The 19,748-nt window shown below is 28.8% G+C and overlaps 1 protein-coding gene across 1 annotated transcript; it reads left to right on the top strand.

The window, feature by feature from the left end:
* The first annotated feature begins 5,506 nt into the window (after window positions 1-5,506).
* Window positions 5,507-19,274, top strand: LOC132952046 (protein bark beetle). Its single transcript, XM_061024171.1, has 36 exons — window positions 5,507-6,003; window positions 6,073-6,245; window positions 6,324-6,520; window positions 6,644-6,818; window positions 7,094-7,263; window positions 7,436-7,665; window positions 7,732-7,850; window positions 7,923-8,059; window positions 8,139-9,138; window positions 9,200-9,442; window positions 9,506-9,692; window positions 9,752-9,912; window positions 9,978-10,204; window positions 10,774-10,956; window positions 11,015-11,256; window positions 11,324-11,564; window positions 11,652-11,757; window positions 11,828-12,076; window positions 12,187-12,431; window positions 12,494-12,678; window positions 12,752-13,024; window positions 13,091-13,377; window positions 13,448-13,716; window positions 13,775-13,919; window positions 14,771-15,034; window positions 15,096-15,353; window positions 15,428-15,666; window positions 16,037-16,251; window positions 16,634-16,864; window positions 16,933-17,057; window positions 17,124-17,258; window positions 17,341-17,611; window positions 17,669-17,864; window positions 17,944-18,188; window positions 18,278-18,464; window positions 18,536-19,274. The coding sequence occupies exons 1-36, from the start codon at window positions 5,710-5,712 to the stop codon at window positions 18,694-18,696; spliced, it is 8,265 nt and encodes a 2,754-aa protein (XP_060880154.1). The 5' UTR covers window positions 5,507-5,709; the 3' UTR covers window positions 18,697-19,274.
* Window positions 19,275-19,748: the final 474 nt, after the last annotated feature.

A 19,748-nucleotide genomic window follows, 5' to 3' on the forward strand; every position in this document is an offset into this window, starting at 1 on the left:
CTGAGCGAAAACAGTCAGGAGCCTTGCATTAAATTTTCACGCTTTTTTACCCAACAAATAAAATTTTATTGATATTTATAGAAAAAAAAAACTAAAAAAATTGAAAACTGACAATGTCCGTAAACAGCTCAAAAAGAGACAAATTATTTTCAACATTTTATAGTGTATAGAAACATAATATAAACATTCAGTGATTTTCAAGTATCTACAGTCATACGTTTTTTAATTACAACAAAATAAAAAAATCGTTACACGAGAAATCGAGTGAATATCAAATGTTGTAAAAATATGAATTTCAAACGCTCATAAAAATTTAACTTGACTTTCTTGTAGACATTTTTTTTTGATAAAGGTAGACAAACTTATGGATAATCTTGTATTACATTTTCAAATCTTAGATTTAAAAAGAAAAATTTTTATGAATTCTCAACTCAAAATAATTTGCTAATTTTCGTGATTTTTCCGTATTTTGTCAAGATTTGAACTTTAAATGCTTATAAATAAAAACTGTAATTAAGGATTTTTAATATTTTAATATCATAGAAACAATATAGTAGGAGCCTTATATTAAATTTTCAAGCTTTTTTACCTAACAAATAAAGTTTTATTGACATCCATAGAAAAAAATACTAATAAAATTGGAAACTGAAAATGTTCCTAAACAGTTCAAAACAAATCAAAATATTTTTAAAATGTTATCGTGTATAGAAAATGCAAATATAAACAACCAGTGAAAATTTCATAATGTTCATTTGTTTTAAAGTTACACCAAAAACCAAAATCTATGTTCTTGAAAACAAATTTTGCGTGAAAATTCCCGTTTTTCCTTAATTTTTCTTTTGTTTTTCACGGCGCTTTTAAAATATATGACCCTCCAAAGTACCAACTAGATTCACTTTCCTATCAGAAAAGTTACTGTTGAAGAAAATCCAAGCACTTTTACTGTCCTAAAAGGTGATGACAAATACAAAAATTAAAAATTAAAAAAATTAAAAAAAATCACACATCACACATCATTATAAAATCAATACATTCATCGCTTCGCTCAGAATCTAAAACAGCTGTAGTTACCAATTAAGTATGAATGTATAATAATCATTTATAATACTCACATCAGTAGAGATTGATTGTAGTTTATTTTGTTTCACCCAGTTCAATTCATCTAAAAATGTTCTAATGTTAGTCTAATGACCATTGGCCAGGGCTTTTCAGTTCTAACAAATGCTTATTATTTTTATTTTTTGTTAAGTCTTAGACTATCCAAAGTAAGATACAAATTAGTTTAGCAATGGCCTAATGTCTTATACGGAATTTTGTTTTGCTAATTTTCACATATTTATGGTTTTTAGTGCTGTTTTGCTTATTCAAATTGTAAGTGCTATTTTTTGATATTTTTAGGTATGTTCTCAAATATTGTTAATTATTATGTATAGAATCAAACATATTTTGTTGAATATTTTTATATTTGCTCATCGATAATGTCTAAAATTAGAATTTTAACTATTTATCAGAAAAGCTCGCATACTAAAATTAATTTTTAGTAAAGCAACAGCTAGTACCAAATACTGTAGTATTTGCTGGTACCTAATCCTGAGCAGTGGTCACCTTATATTGAACATATTTTTACTGTTAAATATTATGATAAAAAAGTATTTTAAAGAATAATAATAAAGACAAATGCTAATGTTTTAAAAAACATTTTGTAGTATTGACAGTATTGTAGTCATTAGTGTTTGTCATTTACATATACATATTATAGTATGATATACACGAGTTATTCATTTGGAACAAATACAGTTTAGCTCCCAAGTGATTTTTAGGAATTTTTTTTTCATCATGTGTGTTTATAATGTTTAACATGATGGTGCCTACTCTTAAAAAGTGTGTCAGTTTTTTTGAAAGTTATGTATTTACTTATACAAAATACTTCAAAATCGTGTTTTCAAGTTTAAAATATGATAGAATAATATTCTAGAAATTTTTTTGTAAATGTGAGTTTTTCATTTTCAACATTTTTGTGGAGTCATAAAATATTACCATTTGTACTTACGTTTTATGTTATTGTTGATAAAAAAAATAACAAAAAACAAAATAACCATGATGGTAATACGCAAAATCTGGAACTTCAAGAGGTTATAACTTTTTAACTAAGTAATAACTTTTTAACTAAGTACCTAAGCCCAATTGACAAATATGGTGATCCACCACTGCAATCTTTAACTGGTTGAAACTTAAAATAGGTAGATACTAGGTACACGAGTCTCCAAAAATATTCCCAAAAATCGCTTGGGAAATGGGAGCTAATAACTGCATTTATGTCATTCATTTGAACATAAAATACAAATTGTAAATTATTTGCATTTCTTAATGCCCTGATGCATGTTTATTTAACTAACCAAAATATATTAAAAATGTTTAGAGTAGCCTCGAATTCTAAATCACACAAAACCACATGTACCGTGTGGTAGTATAATAAAAAGGTACTCTAAATATTGGTACAGGTACAACATACATCTTACAAGTTTTACTTACATGTACCTACATGGCTACAATGCTACATGATTGTTATTAGGTACTGAACTCTGTGATGTATGAATCGGATTTTGTATTTGATAATCTATGGTGTATTGGAGTGCTATGAAAAAAAATGCAAATTATATAAATTCCTAGCCTTACTTATTAGTAATTACATTGAAAATTTCAAAAAATGTTATATGCCTATTTATACCCACTATATTAACAGATAATAATAGTAATGCATAAATTGTCTTATATATTCATACCTTCATTTAATTTAGTTAGGTCATTGTGTATAATTTCACAAAATTGTCCATACGGTACTTGTCCATTGGAATTTTCAAAATACCTGACTAGAAATTGTATTTCTTCATCATTTAAATTAATGATGGATTTCAATGATCCAGACAATGCATTTTTGAATATGATAACTCAAGTAAATGTACAAAAATAAATACTAAATTAATTGTTCAGGCACTCAAATTTCAAGCATTAATAATTGTTAGGTAATAGAAATTAACTTAAATAGAAATAGAATACTTAATTATAATTACCTGTTACAAATCCAGTGTTTTGTACATCGTATATTGAATAATATTCCCAAAAATTAAATTTTATGAAATTTACTACTTCTCTAATTTTGTTACAAATTGTCCAAAAATCTCGTTTAACTTTAGATGTTTGCTAAAAATAAAGTATTATTATTAGGCTTTACCCATATATTAGGTGTAATATGTGCAAATATATAAACATAAATGAATAAATTACCTCCATTTGTAATTTTTTAATTAATTAAAACTTCGAAAATTTTAATATGTAAATAAACCATAATAAATGTATTATTTTAATAATTATAATATTAGGTATATTAATAAATAATAAATATGATTTAGGTATGAACGCATAATGCAAAATATACACAGATAAAAATTATTATTGGCCAAATGCAATTATTGTGAAACAATACATTTCAAAAGATTTATAATATAATAATATTATGTACCTACAGGACGATATACATTTCGAAAAGTTTTACCTTTTTTAAAATCATATTTTTTGTATCTAGTTATCATTTTAAAAATTTTTATGTTTTTGGATGACAGTATTACATATACATTATATATGTATTACCATACATTTTTTATTTCATACCCTGAAGTCAAATATTATTCTGAGAATTTTGATCTACAAAGATCACATTTTAGACAATTAGTTCATAAATCGTTTGTTATGAGCATTTAAAGTTTAAATGAGAGAAATGGTACAATGTACCAATGTTACGGGTGATGGGTAGCCACTACTCTACCCCGCAAAATGTCATATACCTACTCCGCTAATCAAAACTTTAAATACTTATAAAGTTATAAGTTATAACTAATGAACTACTTCTCCAAAATATTATATTTATACATAGAAATATCAAATACTCCGAATATTATTCTGCTTCAGAATATGAATAATGATTTTGTAGGTCAGTTAAATATTTCATTACCTATAGGCTATAATCATAGAGTTTATGCAATTTCATATATTCTGTGCTATAATATTGAATAAGTATTAGTGAATAACTAACCATTACCTAACCGATTTTAATTTTTAGCTCACTTTATTTTCTATAGTCTATAGATCGGGCCTCCAGAATACAATTAAAATATTGGTATAGAAATGTAGACCGGCTCGGGAAGGAGGGGATCAAAACAAAATCAACCGATATTAGCGTGGCTGTCAGCAACACTAAATTATTATGATTCTAGATTATTTAAATATGTTATAAAAAAATCAGCAGACAAAAATGCGGACTCTAAACACATTTAAAGTTAGTAAAAAAAATATTTATAAAATCATTTTGTATGAGTTTCAACTTCTAAATATAAGATTTATGATTATTACTTTACTGTGTTAATATTTTCCTGCTATTTAAATTTCAGTGAAGTATTTTCCCATGTAGGTAATATTTTCCTGCTATTTGTTTCCCCGTATCCATTATTCCAGTGTAATTATTTTCCTGATTTAGAATTCTTGTGTATATTATTTTCCTTATACAAATTTGGAAAATATTTTTCTTCCGAAACTTTTAAAATAAACTTTACTGAATTTGATTTTACTATATAAGAAGTATTTTCCCTGTCATTGAAGCATTCCTGATAAATATTTTTCTAAATTTAATTTTTCTCGTGAATTACGTAAATTACGCGTCACCAAATTATAAACATAGTATACAGCCATAAAGGTAATACATAGAATTTTAATAGGTACCTAGAAAGTAAAAGGTAGGTACATAAGTACATTAAAAATATGTTATTGTTATTTGTTATATGTTAGTGCCAATAATCAAAAATATTCAATGCACACAATTTATATTTATAATATTTGAATGGGGTGCCGCCACTGGGTGACTTCCCCTGAGTTCCCTCTCCAGTCTCCCGTCAATCAAACCTCATCAAATTTACTTATTGTACAACATGTAAATACCAGTGGTGTTATATAAGGGGGGGTGAGGGGGATAGATCCCCCCAAGAGCATTCATAATATTATATATTATATTATATACTCACCAATATACTTGAAAATTTAATATTTTGTGTGTAAAAAAATGTATATCCTCCCCCAGGACAAATTCTTAATTACGCCACTGGTAAATACAGATTGTAAATATATACATTTTTGTTCGAAAAAAAAAAATGAATATAACAATTCTATATTCACCAATGTACATATTAATATCCCTCCCGGTCTCATATATAGATGAAAAATATTCCATACATTTATTCAGCAGCTGCGGTCACTGGTCAGTCGTCAGTGTCAAGTGTCAATTATCTTTAAATATTTAACGGTTGAAGAAGAATTTGAGGATCCAATAAAAAATGGTACACTTATATATAATGTCTTTGTTCCGTTCACCTGTTGACTGTTGCGACACATGATCCCCTCCCCAAAGACCCGCTACGCTAATAAAGTCATAACACAGATTATTAGCTAATACAAAATATACTATATTGATAGTACCGTACGAAAACACAAACAATGGGTTGGGTGTAGAATTTCAAATAGTTTAAGAACATTTTTTTTTTCGTAGTTTAGTTAAAGAATTTTGTTCAGTTTTCGTTGTGTTTTTCATTTGTTTAAAACCATTTGAATTAGAAAATTTTATTTGACACGTTAATAGTTTAAATGATGTGATATTAAAAGAAAATGGCTCTAACAACAGTGAAATTACTAGGCCTGTTTCAGTTTATTCAGGTATACGCATTTCATATACATGCCGATTATACTTGGCCAAATGAACTCAAATCTACCAAAGGCTATACGGAATGGTCTGGAGGAATCGTTGCTAATCATCATCGTTTAAGGGCCGATCAAAGCCCTTACTTCATTTTAAATAATGTTATTATTGAAGATACTGGTCAGCTTCTTATAGATCCAGGTGTAATACTTAAATTTTCTCCGAAAACTGGGATTACCGTGAAAGGATCAATAATTGCAAATGTAATGTATTTTAAAATTAATATAATAAATAAACATATTATATACTTATACCAATAACACATTTTATAGGGGGATGCTCATAACAAAATTGTAATGACATCTAGTGCTAATGTAGAAGACACAGACGATGCTTTAAGTCAGTCTTCTGCAAATATAAGACTTGTAGATGGTCCTAGTATACTAGCTGGGCGTTTACAGTTATTCTATAAAGGTGCTTGGAGATCAGTTTGTACATCAACTCAGTAAGGAAGCTCTAATATGCATAATCTGCTGTAAGTTCCCAAATGATTTAACTAAATGTTCTTCTTTCAAATGTACAGATGGAACAATGCAGACCTCCAAACAACGTGTCGGCATTTGGGTTATCGTGGAGGTCAATTTTTACGCTGGATGGAACCTAAAGTAGACAAGCTTCACACGCGTCTCCTATTGTCTAATTTACAATGTAAAGGGATTGAAAATGATTTAAATAGCTGCAGCGGATGGGAAAATAAAAAATTAGGATCTGGTAGCTGTGGTAAGTTGAAGTGTTTATAACAATTAGTAATATAATTATATTTTTAAATATATGACTCATGACTCAGTCATGATTTAATGAATCATCTTTAATCTCAAAATATTTATTAAATATAATTTTCAGATCTAAAGCAAGATATTGCTATTGAATGTCAGCCATATTATGAAAACGGCTTTGCTGTAAAAAGTTATTGGAAAGGCCTTAAATTTGAAAAAGCACAATTCAAAAAATCATTAATAAATCATAACACCCTTTATCAACCAGTATCACTATCTGAACTGAATCATGTTATATTAACGTATGTAATTTATTTATTCTAAATATATATCTGTGTACAATATTATAATAATCATTATTCAGTAGCATATTTTTTGTAATTATTTTTTTGGTGGGGGAGGTGCATAGAAGATATTTACATCATCTAATTTTGAAAGGCGTTTTGATAATTTAGGCGATTTTTTGTCTTCTGTATGCCCCTGTGTCTAGTAAATCCTGAAATGACGCCACTACATTGATAATCTTTTAATTTTTGTATTGTTTAGTACCTATATGATATTTTTATAATGTTTTTAGATATGCTGGTGTTGGTGCTGAGTTCAAATCTACTTCAGTCATAGAAGTTGATGGAGTACCACCGTTATTAAGGAATGTGTCAATATTACATTCTGCATATAATGGAATCAACATAACAACATCAGATTCTATACTAGATTTACAAGACTGTATTATAAAAAATAATAGAGGTGCTGTGCTATTGTGTATTAAATTAAATATAATTTTTTTTTTTTATTCATACTATTTATATTGTCAATACATCAATGTGTTATTAACAAAATACAGTAGTTGGTTAATGGTAAATTTGCTTTTTTTTTCAAAAATATTGACTCATATATATTTATTTTTATTTATTTTCAGGACATGGTATTTTTATGAATTCATCTTTTGGTCAATTGAGTTTAATGAAAACTTTGGTGTCTAATAATAAAGGAGATGGCATACATATGGTTCAAGGCAATTTCAATCATGATCTCATGAGTAATGTTAACGAATTGTGTTCTCTACCAACAACAACTAGTCAAACTTTTCCTGTTCTGGTTTCTGTTCAACAAAATAGTTATAACGCTAAACAAATTAACTGCTATAAGGTATATACTTATTTTGTTTAATATAATATTATTTACTTTATATAATCTGTAAATTGTTTATTGCAGAGTTTATTCACTAAAATTGGACAAGTTTTAACTGTAAATATTGAACATACTCGTTCTCAACTACTTGATAACAATTCATTCATATATATTTACGATGGAGAAGTATCAACTCCTGATAGGTATTTTTCATAAATTTGTCATTTATTATGCTACCTATATAATGTTATTAAATATAAAATATATATTTTTAGGCTTTTAGCTACTATTTCTGTACTCAACAATACAGTACCACAATCAGTAACATCAAGTCGTAACAACATATTAATTCAATTTTCTGCGCCGGCTAGAACAAATGTATTTGGTCTTCTCAGGGTAACATCAGGATTTGGTGAGATAACAAATTTCAATTTATTAATATTTATTGATGAGATAAATTATCTAATTTAAATATTCTCATATTTTTTTAGTAAAATGGCATAGTATTAATATATCTGAAAGTATTCTATCGGATAATGTTGGCTCTGGATTATTTGTTGAAAATTTATATAGCGCTGTGTCAATATTCAATTCTTCAGTGCACAACAATAGTGGAAGTGCCGGAGTCAATATTTTTAATGGTTCTGCTGACCTAACTATATTAGGTTCAGAAATAGTGTATAATAATGGATTTGGAATTTTAACCAATACTAATGGTGGAGTACGCAATGTTACATATTCATTAATCAAGTCAAATTCAGGACCAGGGATAGCTGTTCGATTATTGGACAAAACAATCAGTAACGTACCTCAGAAAACAATTTTAACATATTCTCAAATCAATAACAACACAGTAGAAATTGATGGATGGTGTCATGGCAAATCACAGATCAATGTCACGGGCAATGTTTTTAGTTTCAGCAATTATGCATTAGAAATAAAATCATGTATTGAACGACAAGCTACCACAACTCATGTAATTATATCGTACAATGAATTTTTTAATAATAAGAAGTTGGCAGTACTTATAAGACCAATGCTTAACATGGATGCAATTTTGGAGTTTAATCGATTCAAAAAACAAGAGTATGGTTGTATATTAATTAGGAATGAACATTTTGATGAAGATTTTGATGAATCACCTACAACTGCTTTACTGAGATATAATGAATTTTATGATAACAGTGGAAGTTATGTCGTTAATTTGGGATTAAGTACTTATAGTCAACTACAAAATTTGCTTTTCACATGGAATTATTTAAAGAACAATAGAATAACTCAACCTTTTAAGTTGGTTTCAAGAAATAAAGTGGCGGCTGTAATTGTTGTTGCTTCTTCTAATGTAATTGTTATGAGAAATATTATTGAAAATCCGTTGTCACATTATGAAATAGGAGTACAACTTGAAGATCAAAGTCTTATAGTAAATACTACTTATAATTGGTTAGGAAACACTGATGATCATTTTATCATAAATAGACTGTTTCATAGGTAAGTTAAATATTTTTTCTTTATTTTTATATTATTTGATTTGTTATTTAATGTTTGACAGGCGTGACCGGTATAATTTGGCTAAAATCGAATTTGTTCCTTTCTTGTTACATCCTACAAACCCTGGTACTACGTCAATAATGACTGTTTCTACAGTTGTAACTCAATTGTACAAAGAACCCAATGATTTTGGGGGAGAAGTAGATGGTGTAGAAACTGTGTATAGTGGTGAATATATTGTCACAAGAGACATTAATGTGGCGTCTAGTGGCAAATTAATTATACATCCTGATGTCACTTTGAAGTAATTTTATATTTAATTGTACAAAAATAATTGTATTTGTTGTCTAAAATGTAAATATTTTAGATTTAATCCAGGTGTTGGCATAATGGTAGCTGGAAAATTAGAAGCTCGTGGTAGAAGCTTTGGTAGTATAAAATTTACTTTAAATGAACCTCCTGTTCCTATTGTTGATGAACCAATTGAGACTGTTAGTGTAAATACTCGAGTTAAGTTGGTTGCTGGAAGGACATTTAATGAAGGACGGCTTCAGGTATGAAATTTGTTTTCTTATTTTCGTTACTTTATATTATAACATTTTGTTCAAAACAGGTATTCTCTGAAGAGTTAAGCACATGGGGAACAGTTTGTAATTACGGCTGGACAATTGATAATGCTGCATTAGTATGTCGACAAATGGGTCTAGTTTTAAATCCTGCAGACTGGAAAGTTGATGTACCTCTTGCTGATCCATTAGAACCAGTATTATTAACGTAAATAATTTATTAAAATTTTAATGTTCTTGAATATTCTAATTATAATTTATGTTTATTTACAGTAATGTCACCTGTTCAGATGAAGATATAGATATGATAAATTGTAGAGTAGAAAAAGTAATTGACTCTGAACAGTTATGTGATCATTCAAAAGATGTTGCTTTTCGATGTGAACAACCTGGTTGGACCGGTTTAAGATTAGGTGTATTGGCAGATACATGTAATCTACAATATATCACAATAGAAAAAGCGGGACTTTTTGATTATATTACTAATGAATTTGGAGCAGGTATGTTTTCTAAAATTAAAATTAAATGTTATATTTAAGAGGATGCTTTTGGTTTATTGTCTCCGCCTACAAACATATGACATAGCAAATTGTTCACTAAGTTCAATAGTGTGCTGTTAGTTTTGATATTATAGTGAAATGACCTAATTTTAAACTTTTAGGTAAGAACATTATCTGTGCTTAAGCATCTGTGATTAATTGATGGTAGAATTTTCAAGCAAGATATGGGGCATGTGAAATATCACAAATTGAAAATGCTCATATTTCACTTGAAAATTAAAACAAAGAATAAATAATGTTCTTACCTAAATGTTTGATAGTAAAAATAGAATAAAAAATCCTAGCAATTTTTTTTTATATTTCCTTTGTAACGCCCTAGCACTAAGAACACTAACTAACTATTTTATGAAATTTAAAAAAAGTCCTATTAACGGGATTTGACCATAAAACCCCCTCCCCCCATGTATACGTTACTGGTGGTATCCTCTTTAAAGATTTTATTTATAAATTCCTAAAATTTAGTTTTGTGGCATTAGTATTTACAGTTTTGTTGTAATGTATTTTTACAGCGTTACAAGTAGATTTGAATAGACATACATTTGAAGGTGTACGTATAACAGACAATGCTGGAAATGGCTTAGAAGTACTATATTCTGACTTACATAACAGTTTGAGCTATATTCGTAATTCAGAGTTTAGTGGCAATAAAGGAGCCGGGATATTTTTCAAACAACTTGGTTTGATCATCCAAGGTAAATATTGTACATAACTAATTTAAGATAAATAATATACAAGTATTATTATTTTCAGACAGTAAAATTGAAAGAAATAAATTTGGTATTCAGCATGATGTTTCAATTAGCATAGATAAACAACGAGAGCTGGCAGGGTGGTTTAAACCGTTTGCATCAAGTTCATATCAATATAAACCCGTATTATTGCCAAATGATCAATCAAATTTCCAAATAGACTTAAAACCCAATGAATTTAGATATGTTATTACTAAGCAAATACATTCAACAGAACCAATTCAATCCAAAATAATTTTACAAGTAATTCAATTTTTAATTAATGTTTAAAAAAATGCATTTATAATTTATATATTGAAAATTATTTTAGTGTACGAAAATCAATTATGTTATTGGAATACAGATGTTAAATATTCCTCATAACAATACTAGTGAAAAAATTTCTATTCGTAATATTCATAGTAATAAGATTAAGGATAACATTTTATGGAGTTCTAATCAAGATACTGGAATTTTCCCAACTCAAAGTAGTTCCAATGGTATCATTTTGAATTATAGTAGTGGATTAAATCCACGAGGAAATATTGTTCTTCTTATATCATGTGTACCAGGTATAAAATATAATTTAAAATAATTTAATTTAAAGTTAATATTAATTTATAAGTATTTAAATTGTATTATTATAATTTTATTTTTAGCTACAATAAATCAAGGATTATTAGTTCAACCGGAGCCAACATTATTTGTTACAAAAACTGCTATTAAAAGCAATGAAATTGGAGTATTTATTACTTACTACAGCGAGTAAGTTTTTTTTATTTAAATGAATTTCATATTTTAATTTGTTAAATTTTTTTTTTTATTGTTTATTTAGATTTATGAGTACTGAAAGTCACAAATATAACATTAAACCGAAAAAGGGCCAGTATTATTTACGTGCTTTAAATGAAACGATACATTTATATGATTGTGATATATCATATAATACAAATGAGGCTTTACTAGTTCGAGAAATTGAGCCGTTTTCATTTCCATTTGGACTGTTTAACAAATCTCGTATTCATATAAGTGTCAATAATTCAATAATAGCAAATAATGGAAAAATTATCAATCATTATTCCAAGTATGCTTACTCATTTATACCTTATATATCATATGCTTAATCTGTTTACAATACTATAAGAAGTTATAAATTATAATTTTCTTTCTTAACTACTTTATTTTCACTGTTAGGGACACACAAAATTCATTAAATGTTTTCAAATGGGAGTTGACTGGAAATTCATTTGAACGCAATTTAAAAGATGGTATCCAATTGACATTACCATATTTATATTCATATGATGAAAACACCACCCACGTTGTAATAATTGATAATAATACATTGGTTCACAATTCAAATTTAAAATTGAATATTGGTGGACACTTTGCCATGTTAAATATCACCCGTAATACTATACAAAATAACATTTGTAAAGGTAGTTTATCAAGACATTCCTTAATTGTATTTTCATTAACACTCATATTGAACAATATTTAGATGGTTTGATAATGATATCTGGTATGGAAAAGTATATGTTAATCTGGAAAAATACGATCGTTTCCAATACTGGAGAATTCATGATTAAGTTTAATATTAAAAGCCAATGTGAAATTATGAGTTCAGTATTTGCATTGTTCAGAGAAAATGTATTTAATAGTAACTCGAGGTTACTTATACCAGGAGTAATTATATATTTATATTATATATTTAACATATTTTGTACTTCAATAACTTATAATTAATTTCATATTTTAGTCAATCTCTGCTTTGATTATATTTGATGGGATTCAAAATGTTAAAATTGATCGTAATTTAATGTCATCAAGTAATAATATGAACTATAATGTTATTGCTGGTTTGCATACGTCAAGCACAAGTAATGCAATTAACATGGCAAATAACTACTGGGGTACTTTAGATATTAATCGTATAAAAGACCTTATATTCGATTTTGACGATTGGAATAATAATGCAGTTACTATATTTACACCATTTTTAATCGATGATGCTTTTGATGCCTCTTTATCTGTGAGTACCGTTTATAACTTCAAACTTAATTAAATTAGATTACAATATCTTTTAAATCTGATATAGACAACATGGGATGATATTTTACGTACTTCAAATGGAGTATTAGGCGGTAAAATTTCAGAATCAATGATTATAACACCACAAGAAAATGCATATATAGTTTTATCAGATATTACTGTAATGCCTGGAGTAACTTTGACTATATTACCAGGAACAACATTAGAATTTGCACCTAATATTGGTATTCTTGTCCTTGGTTCAATGGTTGCTCGGGGATATACCGGTGGTGAAATAACATTTAAGCCCATAAATAAAGTCATGTTACCACATTCACACAATCTGAAGTCCAGGTAATGTGATCATGGCGATATTATTCATCATTTTTTAATTGAAGTTTAATTAATTATATCATTTGTCAAGGTCCACAATACGTTTAAATCATATGAAAAATGTTGGTGGAACAAATACCAATGTATTTGGATTTTTGGAGATATGGAACAGTACTCTTATGCAATGGCTACCAACTTGTGATCGCTCATTTACCGAAGCTAATGCTAGAGTCGTATGTAAAGAAATTGGATCGAATAGTAGTACCTCCAACAATTGGTTTACCTGGAAGAAACATTACTATAATGAAAGTCAAATGGTAGTTGCTGCTCAAAGTTGGCCACAACATTTTGGATGTTCGGGTAATTTAATTGAATAAATTAGAAAATAATTTCTATAATCATCAATATTTTATTGCAGGTAATGAAAAAAGCTTCTTGGATTGTCCAATTTTAAATTTCACTGATGAATATTTAACATGTGATTGGAATGATGAATCATTTGTATTTATTTACTGTACTGAAAGTATTCTTACTAGCGATCAACATCATTGGGGAGGCATAAGGTAACAGTGGCGCAACAAGGAGGGGTCCTGGATCAGGACCACCCCTTGTATCCTATTGTTACTAGTATGTGTATACCAGATTTATTTCTTTAGTTGAATTGTTTAAATTAGTATGGACCCCTCCTTTGAAAAAAATCTGGTTACATTACTGTACAATGATAAGAAATATTCAAGTGATTTCAATTAATTTAATAACGACTTTAAATAACAATTATTCACTTAAAAACTTCAAAGGAAATTATGTGAACAGAATTTTAGTGTACTCATATAGTTAAGACTGATCTTATCCCATGGATCATACTCCATACAGTTAATACCATAGACCTATAAACTAATGGACAGCGCATTCCACTCCGCCCTGCCATCAATGCACGGGAATCATATAAGAGAAAGAACAAAGAAAGAACGAAAAGAGAAAAGAGAGATAGAACATAAAGGGGGTAATCATTGACGTATGAAACTAATACTATATTTCCCCCACGTTTTCTTTTCTCTTTTACTCTATATCGTACCCCTGACCCGTCTCTCTAAGCGCCGTCCATTAGTTTATAGGTTATGGTAATACTTATACTTTTTTATTTTTAACATAACTTTTTATTAGCCAATCTGTTACTAAAGTTGAACAATAAGCTTAATTGATAATATTTTTTTAAGTACTCAGGAAACACTGTGTGATGAGACTTCCCAGTGGAGATTCTACGTAATACTTTTACTTAATTTAACATTATACAATATGTAATCACATAGGCTTCAATAAATATTAATTGAAATCACTATGAAAATGTACACTTGCTTGATTTTAAACATAATATAATAATTTAGTCGATTAATGATTATTATTCCTTTTATAGATTTTCTAACAATGATTTTGAAGTGAACGATTATTCAGAATTTTTGCACGATAATGAAAACCACGGTTTGAAAACAAATGTGCAATCTCAATTACAATATGTGCGAGTTGAGGGTGCTGGAGTGTTACATAATGAATTATCTCCTGCTGTGATGATAATTGGAAAATCTCCTTACATAAATTCTATTAATGTTACAAATTCAGCGTCTCATGGGATATCTGTTATTACATTTAAACACCAAAACATACACCTTTTTTCTAATTGGTTAGTTGTAATATTTTTAGCAATAAGTATGATTATACCTTAATACTATCTGTTGTCTCAGGATTGAAAATAATACTGGAATTGGTATTAACATAATATCACTAACTGGAGAAGGACAAGAAAACGACGAAAGTTCCTTTGATGTGTTAAAACAAGTAAATATTCCTAAAGATACATTTGGTTTATTGGATATGTGTGATCCTATTAAAGATGTAGTAGTGTATGAACGAATGATTGTACACTTCAAATACAGTGATCAACCAATATCTTGTGTCAAAATTTTCCGTAGTTATTTGGGATCTAAATCATTAGGTTTAAGGTAAACAAATTAATTATTATTATTATTAATTTTATTTAAAGTTAAATGTTTTAATATTTTTATATGTATTATAGATTACTACAATTAAATTTAGCACACGATAGTGATTATGTAGGAATATATGATGGAATAATATACAATAAAACTTCTGAAATTATCCGTCTTGTAAAATCTCCAAAATCTCAAAGAAGAAGATTCATCAAATCCACCTTTGGTAGCATTAGTTTAAAAACAATAGCTCGAGCTGCTTCTTCACGTGTTTATGGCTTTATTGCAGAAATTGTGACCCTTCCCATTGCTGCAATAGGTTTTGGTATGTGCATATTATTTATTTATTATGTAATGTTAAGATGAATATATGTAATAACTATACTCTATTCACCGAGAGTGGGTAAACTTGCGCGCTTGCATACTGAGCCGCCGGAACATTCAGACCCCCTGAGTAGGAGACCGGCAGTCTGTGATTGATCGGCAGTGCTCCTCGTAGTAGGCAGCTGCTACTGGTGACGACCACCACTAGTGCTCCAAAGACGCGGTGGCCTGTGCGGCCGCGACCGGTTTACGTCGAGCGAGTGAGTCACCTCTCGGCGAATAGAGTATATAATTATAATAATATAATTACAATTATAATTACATTAAAAAGAAAAAAGAAAGAAAAAAATATTTTTATTGATTATTTTTAGATCGCAACACTGAACATAATATTTCATATTCAGTGATCAACAATAATTTTATGGGTGCTATTAGTTATGCATGTGCAGGTGAGGTGAATCCACATATTAGTGTTGCTTGGAATAAGATAATCAACAATTGTCGTCACATACCCAATTCAAACATCAGTACATGTGACATGCCAATCCAATTTCAATTGCAAAATACTCAAAGTTTACTACTTCATGTAAGACATTTCTTTATGTGATTAGTTAAATAATATTTTTACCAAACATTTAGAATAAATTCTTATTAGTTTTCTCTTCTGAGTTCTTAATGTAAATTATGGTTCATTTTATCCATCTAACTCAATATACTTAGTTTCAGAAGGTTTTTATATCCTTTATAATTCTTTTTTCATAAATATTCAAATATTGTTCACCTTTTTTTTTATAGCACCATGTTTCCATCCTTTTGTACTTTAACTTCACCAGCTATGTTCTAATTCTTACAATTTATAATGAACTCTTTTATTTTTATTTATGTTTAAATTGTTTTGCTTTAATTTTTATAAACATATAGGCTAAGTATTTTTCAGTACTTAAATGATCTAATTATTTTAATTTTAGAATAACCTTGTCATGAAAAATCAAGGTGGTCTTAAAGTGACAGCAGATTCTAGTGGATTTGCAACTGCTTTGCAAGCAATCATCCATAACAATTTATTTACAGAAAATGTTAATTTGCCAGTATTAAATATTAGTGGTATTCGCGTAGCCCCTCAACAACATATAACCATTTACCGCAACTTTTTCTCTGAAAATATCGCCCCATATGAAAACATCATTCAGCTTGTGCAGGTAGTTATTAAATAATTCAAAATTTAAAATAATATCATGTTTAATTTTTAACTTTCTTCTATTTTAAGGTTATTTCAAATTTTACATTTAACTACGTCTACAGTAATATTGGTTTTCATGTTCTACAAATGTCTGGTTTTCATGGAATCCGATTGCCATTACAGTCATCAACTTCACATAATGGATTTTATTGGTAAAATTTTATTTACAATTTATTTTGTGTAACTGTGCAACTATAAATTTAATTTTGTTGTTAAAGGAATGAAGCAACAAACTTACAGAACAAAGGAACAATATTGGCTTTATCAAATGGTCAATATTATATACACAATATATTTTATGACCCTGAAAATAACTATGAAATCATAGCTGCGACCAGTAATAATAGATCAAAGTAAAGATATTTTAAACATTAATAATTGCTCATTATTTTTCTCGTTGTTTAAAATAACCATAATTTCACTAAATGCTTGCAGTGACTACATTTATGCTATTGATGGTTCCATTGATGCTCGTCACAACTATTGGGGTTTTAATGATACCATTGCTGTCCATGGACGCATCAAAGACTATAAAGATGAAATAGAATTAATGCCGGTTGATGTAATACCGTATTATTCAACAAACAAAACTATTTTAGAATCAGAAAAATGTCCTCCACCGTGGATCTTAATGCCAAATTCTAATACTTGTTATGGATACATAGCAGTACCAATGACATTTCACGAAGCTAAGACATTTTGCATGGTAAATAATACACTTAGTATTGTTGAATATAGATTAAATGTTATGTTTAATTTTTAGACTATGAATGCTTCAATGCCGTTCATTACTGGTGACTATGCGAATATCAGGAGAACACTGCAATTGCAGATCTATGACTATGGTCTAATATGGGTACAGCATATCGACTACATTGGTCAGTGTACAGCTCTCGGTTTTAACAAAGTACACACTAATTTGGAATGTGCTTTTCGTAACGCCTTCATTTGTGAAATGGGTAATACACATTTGCTTTAAAACAAAAACAATTACGTGCTAATGTCTTTATTGTTAGTAAAATATTTATTTGTTATTAGATCCTCAAGTGACTATTCATCCATTGAAGTGGCGTGATGATTTTGTTAACATTGCTGTAACAGGATTAATATTCAGCTGTCTGATTTGTGTGGCATCTGTATTATGTTGCTGGTGGACTAAATCAAAGCGAAGGCAAGTGCAAAGGCTAAACAGACGAAATTCAATTCGCCAATCATTAACGTCTTTACGATCATTATCCCTGTCACAGCCAGCATTTTCTGAATTAAATTACCGACGTAAACCAGTATGTTAAAATAATTTTATGTAATTTCAATTTTTATAATTTGTAACAACAATTGTAATTGAGAAAACTTATATAATTTTAATTCATAGATAATTGATAATAGCAGTGGTTTTAACACAATATCATCAAAAGCCAATGGAAGTAACGATTCCATAATAAAGTCACAATTTAATTCGTCTGTTGATGAATATGAGCCAAGTGAGTTATACGAAGTACACAATGTTAACGATCCTATACACATCGAAAATGATTATGATTTAGCATATAAAAATAAAGGTAATTTCTTGGTTTTATTGTAATTATAAAATACAAAAAAAAAAAAAAATTAACTATATACATAAATTTAGGTTTTAGAGACAACTCAACATTTGCATCTACAGTGGGTATGTGGACAGACATTAGTAGTCGAGGAGTATACAGTAGTGCAGAAGTACTTGAAACTAATTTGGATCAGGCACCATCTCCTCCGCCCAGATCACATAGCCAACCGCTAGAAACCTCAATGTGATATATTATAATCCTATGTACCTAATTTTATTATTATTTTTATTTATATTGCTTAATCGATCTCTTAGTCCAGAGACCACTCACCCATTAGGATATTATGTATATTATGTTTATGAAGTATTAATAACGATTAATTTATTAGTACCTATTTACTCCTAAGAAATTGTGTTGAAAAACATTACGCACTAGTGCACCACACTGCCTGTGACTGTATTCAAAAAGTCCCTTAATTATTTTTTTCGTGGATATACGGACATTTTTGTTAGGTTTAGGGAAATTGACAAGGTATATATTTTAATTTTTTGTTTTGTTTTTTTTTTTTTTTATATATATTATATAATATTATTATAGACATAATTTAATTAGAGTTAAAACATTTTGTATTTGTGATTAAAACGAAAAAGTATTCCGTCCAGTTTACTAATCACACGAGCCGTCCAGAATAAAACATATTAATACCTATAATTAGCATGATATTCGATTGTTTTATAATATGGAAACAGTACAGAATACTTATAAGCTGATATGTATATTTTTTTTTTTCATACATAAATATATATTACATGTTTTTTTATACTACATTGTGTTATGATTTCATTTAATAATACGATGACGTACTCCGTAATATTGCGGCGAGGTAAAACCTATTTGTCACCGGAATATGCAAATGATGTCAATAACTGATACGGACGGGATGCCCTCATGCTGCGAGTAGGTAGGTATTATTATTATTTTTTTCACAGTCCATTTATTTTAGTGCGTGGAAAACTTTCACTCGGCCAGTGGTTCCCATTCGATTACATTATTTTTTTCCTTCCCATTAGCTCGAAAGAAAAATCGCTTTTCGTCGAACCGATAAACCCCGGCGGAATTTTCTCTGCTCATCGCAATGCGCGCTAGATGCCTCATACCCGTAGAAAATCCCATTATATACCTACACACAGGACGGTGCACCGACGCGACGTTTCCGGCCGGTTGAACGAACGTGACCGCGGTTAAGGTCCAATGGTTCTAGGTCAGTAATTAGTAACACGTTTGCGGTGCATATTATAT

This window comes from Metopolophium dirhodum, chromosome 9 (genome assembly GCF_019925205.1).
Source record: "Metopolophium dirhodum isolate CAU chromosome 9, ASM1992520v1, whole genome shotgun sequence".
NCBI lineage: Eukaryota > Metazoa > Arthropoda > Insecta > Hemiptera > Aphididae > Metopolophium > Metopolophium dirhodum.

Coding starts and splice junctions, on each gene's coding strand:
- LOC132952046 (XM_061024171.1), top strand. CDS start 5,710: ATGGCTCTAACAACAGTGAAATTACTAGGCCTGTTTCAGTTTATTCAG. Junction 7,851..7,922: donor GAAGTATCAACTCCTGATAG/GTATTTTTCATA, acceptor ATATATTTTTAG/GCTTTTAGCTACTATTTCTG. Junction 12,077..12,186: donor ATTATCAATCATTATTCCAA/GTATGCTTACTC, acceptor TTTCACTGTTAG/GGACACACAAAATTCATTAA.